Source organism: Coregonus lavaretus, assembly GCF_964263955.1.
Source record: "Coregonus lavaretus genome assembly, contig: HAP1_SCAFFOLD_1761, whole genome shotgun sequence".
Taxonomy (NCBI): Eukaryota; Metazoa; Chordata; class Actinopteri; order Salmoniformes; family Salmonidae; genus Coregonus; species Coregonus lavaretus.
In genome coordinates this window covers 85,912-91,959 of record NW_028159439.1, presented here as the reverse complement: position 1 = coordinate 91,959, position 6,048 = coordinate 85,912, and the positions used below count along the sequence as shown (strand labels likewise).

General features: G+C 48.7%; 1 protein-coding gene across 1 annotated transcript in view; it reads left to right on the top strand.

Annotated features, from left to right (window-relative positions):
* Positions 1 to 342: 342 nt before the first annotated feature.
* The window catches only part of LOC311122848 (Golgi apparatus protein 1-like), a gene marked incomplete at both ends in the record, with an annotated part of 48,966 nt that continues 43,260 nt past the window's right edge, over positions 343 to 6,048 (top strand). The window contains 2 exons of the mRNA XM_084197164.1: positions 343 to 496; positions 5,706 to 5,843. Coding sequence (XP_084053290.1) covers positions 343 to 496; positions 5,706 to 5,843 — 292 coding nt within the window. The remainder of the gene's footprint in view (positions 497 to 5,705; positions 5,844 to 6,048) is intronic.

Genomic DNA, 6,048 nt, shown 5'->3' with positions numbered 1-6,048 from the left:
TGGCTAACTCTCTACTGCCCCCTGTCTGTCTGTCACACTGGCTAACTCTCTACTGCCCCCTGTCTGTCTGCCACACTGGCTAACTCTCTACTGCCCCCTGTCTGTCTGTCTGCCACACTGGCTAACTCTCTACTGCTCTCTGTCTGTCAGACTGTCTACATTTTACATTTACGTCATTTAGCAGACGCTCTTATCCAGAGCGACTTACAGTTAGTGAGTGCATACATTTTCATACTGGCCCCCTGTGGGAAACGAACCCACAACCCTGGCGTTGCAAGCGCCTTGCTCTACCAACTGAGCTACACAGGGTCTAACTCTCTCCTCCGTCCCTCTCTCTACCAGACTGGACCCCATCCTGTATAAGAAGTGCCAGGGTGACGCTGCCCGGCTCTGCCACACCAACGGCTGGAATGAGACCAGCGAGCTGATGCCACCTGGTGCTGTTTTCTCCTGTCTCTATCGCCATGCCTACCGCACCGAGGAGCAGGGACGACGGGTAAGAGATTCAGGAGTAGCAAAGATAGAGAAGTTCCTATGGTTCCACATTACTACTGTGGTAGGATACATGTTGATGGAGTAGTTCCTATGGTTCCACATTACTACTGTGGTAGGATACATGTTGATGGAGAAGTTCCTATGGTTCCACATTACTACTGTGGTAGGATACATGTTGATGGAGAAGTTCCTATGGTTCCACATTACTACTGTGGTAGGATACATGTTGATGGAGTAGTTCATATGGTTCCACATTACTACTGTGGTAGGATACATGTTGATGGAGTAGTTCTGTGATTGTTAAGGACAGTGGTAGGTGATGGTGGTGATTGGTAAGGACAGTGGTAGGTGATGGTGGTGATTGGTAAGGACAGTGGTAGGTGGTGATTGGTAAGGACAGTGGTAGGTGGTGATTGGTAAGGACAGTGGTAGGTGATGGTGGTGATTGGTAAGGACAGTGGTAGGTGATGGTGGTGATTGGTAAGGACAGTGGTAGGTGATGGTGGTGATTGGTAAGGACAGTGGTAGGTGATGGTGGTGATTGGTAAGGAAGGTGGTAGGTGATGGTGGTGATTGGTAAGGACAGTGGTAGGTGATGGTGGTGATTGGTAAGGACAGTGGTAGGTGGTGATTGGTAAGGACAGTGGTAGGTGATGGTGGTGATTGGTAATGACAGTGGTAGGTGATGGTGATTATTGTTAAGGACAGTGGTAGGTGATTATTGGTAAGGACAGTGGTAGGTGATGGTGGTGATTGGTAAGGACAGTGGTAGGTGGTGATTGGTAAGGACAGTGGTAGGTGATGGTGGTGATTGGTAATGACAGTGGTAGGTGATGGTGGAGATTGGTAAGGACAGTGGTAGGTGATGGTGGTGATTGGTAAGGACAGTGGTAGGTGATGGTGGTGATTGGTAAGGACAGTGGTAGGTGATGGTGGTGATTGGTAAGGACAGTGGTAGGTGATGGTGGTGATTGGTAAGGACAGTGGTAGGTGATGGTGGTGATTGGTAAGGACAGTGGTAGGTGATGGTGGAGATTGGTAAGGACAGTGGTAGGTGATGGTGGTGATTGGTAAGGACAGTGGTAGGTGGTGATTGGTAAGGACAGTGGTAGGTGATGGTGGTGATTGGTAAGGACAGTGGTAGGTGATGGTGGTGATTGGTAAGGACAGTGGTAGGTGATGGTGGTGATTGGTAAGGACAGTGGTAGGTGATGGTGGTGATTAAGGACAGTGGTAGGTGATGGTGGTGATTGGTAAGGACAGTGGTAGGTGATGGTGGTGATTGGTAAGGACAGTGGTAGGTGATGGTGGTGATTAAGGACAGTGGTAGGTGATGGTGGTGATTAAGGACAGTGGTAGGTGATGGTGGTGATTGGTAAGGACAGTGGTAGGTGATGGTGGTGATTGGTAAGGACAGTGGTAGGTGATGGTGGTGATTAAGGACAGTGGTAGGTGATGGTGGTGATTGGTAAGGACAGTGGTAGGTGATGGTGGTGATTAAGGACAGTGGTAGGTGATGGTGGTGATTGGTAAGGACAGTGGTAGGTGATGGTGATTATTGGTAAGGACAGTGGTAGGTGATTATTGTTAAAGACAGTGGTAGGTGATGGTGGTGATTGGTAAGGACAGTGGTAGGTGGTGATTGGTAAGGACAGTGGTAGGTGATGGTGGTGATTGGTAAGGACAGTGGTAGGTGATGGTGGTGATTGGTAAGGACAGTGGTAGGTGATGGTGGTGATTGGTAAGGACAGTGGTAGGTGGTGATTGGTAAGGACAGTGGTAGGTGATGGTGGTGATTGGTAAAGACAGTGGTAGGTGATGGTGGTGATTGGTAAGGACAGTGGTAGGTGATTATTGGTAAGGACAGTGGTAGGTGATGGTGGTGATTGGTAAGGACAGTGGTAGGTGATGGTGGTGATTGGTAAGGACAGTGGTAGGTGATGGTGGTGATTGGTAAGGACAGTGGTAGGTGATGGTGGTGATTGGTAAGGACAGTGGTAGGTGGTGATTGGTAAAGACAGTGGTAGGTGATGGTGGTGATTGGTAAGGACAGTGGTAGGTGGTGATTGGTAAGGACAGTGGTAGGTGATGGTGGTGATTGGTAAGGACAGTGGTAGGTGGTGATTGGTAAGGACAGTGGTAGGTGATGGTGGTGATTGGTAAGGACAGTGGTAGGTGATGGTGGTGATTGGTAAAGACAGTGGTAGGTGATGGTGATTATTGGTAAGGACAGTGGTAGGTGGTGATTGGTAAGGACAGTGGTAGGTGATGGTGGTGATTGGTAAGGACAGTGGTAGGTGGTGATTGGTAAGGACAGTGGTAGGTGATGGTGGTGATTGGTAAGGACAGTGGTAGGTGATGGTGGTGATTGGTAAGGACAGTGGTAGGTGGTGATTATTGGTAAGGACAGTGGTAGGTGATGGTGGTGATTGGTAAGGACAGTGGTAGGTGATTATTGTTAAAGACAGTGGTAGGTGATGGTGGTGATTGGTAAGGACAGTGGTAGGTGGTGATTGGTAAGGACAGTGGTAGGTGATGGTGGTGATTGGTAAGGACAGTGGTAGGTGATGGTGGTGATTGGTAAGGACAGTGGTAGGTGATGGTGGTGATTGGTAAGGACAGTGGTAGGTGATTATTGGTAAGGACAGTGGTAGGTGATTATTGGTAAGGACAGTGGTAGGTGATTATTGGTAAGGACAGTGGTAGGTGATGGTGGTGATTGGTAAGGACAGTGGTAGGTGATGGTGGTGATTGGTAAGGACAGTGGTAGGTGATGGTGGTGATTGGTAAGGACAGTGGTAGGTGATGGTGGTGATTGGTAAGGACAGTGGTAGGTGATTATTGGTAAGGACAGTGGTAGGTGATTATTGGTAAGGACAGTGGTAGGTGATTATTGGTAAGGACAGTGGTAGGTGATGGTGGTGATTGGTAAGGACAGTGGTAGGTGATGGTGGTGATTGGTAAGGACAGTGGTAGGTGATGGTGGAGATTGGTAAGGACAGTGGTAGGTGGTGATTGGTAAGGACAGTGGTAGGTGATGGTGGTGATTGGTAAGGACAGTGGTAGGTGATGGTGGTGATTGGTAAGGACAGTGGTAGGTGATGGTGGTGATTGGTAAGGACAGTGGTAGGTGATGGTGGTGATTGTTAAGGACAGTGGTAGGTGGTGATTGGTAAGGACAGTGGTAGGTGATGGTGGTGATTGGTAAGGACAGTGGTAGGTGATGGTGGAGATTGGTAAGGACAGTGGTAGGTGGTGATTGGTAAGGACAGTGGTAGGTGGTGATTGGTAAGGACAGTGGTAGGTGATGGTGGTGATTGGTAAGGACAGTGGTAGGTGGTGATTGGTAAGGACAGTGGTAGGTGATGGTGGTGATTGGTAAGGACAGTGGTAGGTGATGGTGGTGATTGGTAAGGACAGTGGTAGGTGATGGTGATTATTGGTAAGGACAGTGGTAGGTGATGGTGGTGATTGGTAAGGACAGTGGTAGGTGATGGTGGTGATTGGTAAGGAAGGTGGTAGGTGGTGATTGGTAAGGACAGTGGTAGGTGATGGTGGTGATTGGTAAGGACAGTGGTAGGTGATGGTGGTGATTGGTAAGGACAGTGGTAGGTGATGGTGGTGATTGGTAAAGACAGTGGTAGGTGATGGTGATTATTGGTAAGGACAGTGGTAGGTGGTGATTGGTAAGGACAGTGGTAGGTGATGGTGGTGATTGGTAAGGACAGTGGTAGGTGGTGATTGGTAAGGACAGTGGTAGGTGATGGTGGTGATTGGTAAGGACAGTGGTAGGTGATGGTGGTGATTGGTAAGGACAGTGGTAGGTGATGGTGGTGATTGGTAAGGACAGTGGTAGGTGATGGTGATTATTGGTAAGGACAGTGGTAGGTGATGGTGGTGATTGGTAAGGACAGTGGTAGGTGATGGTGGTGATTGGTAAGGACAGTGGTAGGTGGTGATTGGTAAGGACAGTGGTAGGTGATGGTGGTGATTGGTAAGGACAGTGGTAGGTGGTGATTGGTAAGGACAGTGGTAGGTGGTGATTGGTAAGGACAGTGGTAGGTGATGGTGGTGATTGGTAAGGACAGTGGTAGGTGATGGTGGAGATTGGTAAGGACAGTGGTAGGTGATGGTGGTGATTGGTAAGGACAGTGGTAGGTGATGGTGGTGATTGGTAAGGACAGTGGTAGGTGAAGGTGGTGATTGGTAAGGACAGTGGTAGGTGATGGTGGTGATTGGTAAGGACAGTGGTAGGTGATGGTGGTGATTGGTAAGGACAGTGGTAGGTGGTGATTGGTAAGGACAGTGGTAGGTGGTGATTGGTAAGGACAGTGGTAGGTGATGGTGGTGATTGGTAAGGACAGTGGTAGGTGATGGTGGTGATTGGTAAGGACAGTGGTAGGTGATGGTGGTGATTGGTAAGGACAGTGGTAGGTGATGGTGGTGATTGGTAAGGACAGTGGTAGGTGGTGATTGGTAAGGACAGTGGTAGGTGATGGTGGTGATTGGTAAGGACAGTGGTAGGTGATGGTGGTGATTGGTAAGGACAGTGGTAGGTGATTATTGGTAAGGACAGTGGTAGGTGATTATTGGTAAGGACAGTGGTAGGTGGTGATTGGTAAGGACAGTGGTAGGTGATGGTGGTGATTGGTAAGGACAGTGGTAGGTGATGGTGGTGATTGGTAAGGACAGTGGTAGGTGGTGATTGGTAAGGACAGTGGTAGGTGATGGTGGTGATTGGTAAGGACAGTGGTAGGTGATGGTGGTGATTGGTAAGGACAGTGGTAGGTGATGGTGGTGATTGGTAATGACAGTGATTGTTCTAATAGCCCTGTTCCTTACCAGTGATTGTTCTAATAGCCCCGTTCCTTACTGTGCTGAATCTGATGGACATAATGGACATAAATGGCTACAATATTGTCTGACAAGATGACAGGCTGATACCCAGTGGTCATCCAATCAGATGACAGGCTGATACCCAGTGGTCATCCAATCAGATGACAGGCTGATACCCAGTGGTCATCCAATCAGATATCTGTGCTGTAATAAAAACGATCTTTCACTGGTGTGTGTATCACTAATGTGTACCCTGTGTGTGTGTGTGTGTGTGTGTGTACCCTGTGTGTGTGTGTGTGTGTGTGTGTGTGTGTGTGTGTGTGTGTACCCTGTGTGTGTGTGTGTGTGTGTGTGTACCCTGTGTGTGTGTATAGCTATCTCGTGACTGTAAGGTGGAGGTACAGAGGATCCTCCACCAGAGGGCGTTAGATGTGAAACTAGACCCTGATCTCCAGAAACGCTGTATGACTGACCTGGGGAAGTGGTGTAGCGACAAGACTGATACTGGACAGGTAGGTACACACACACACACACACACACACACACAGACAGACAGACACACAGACACACACAGACACACACACACACACACACAGACACACACACACACAGAGACACAGAGACACACACACACACACACACACACACACACACACACACACACACAGAGACACAGACACACACACACACACACAGACACACACACACACACACACA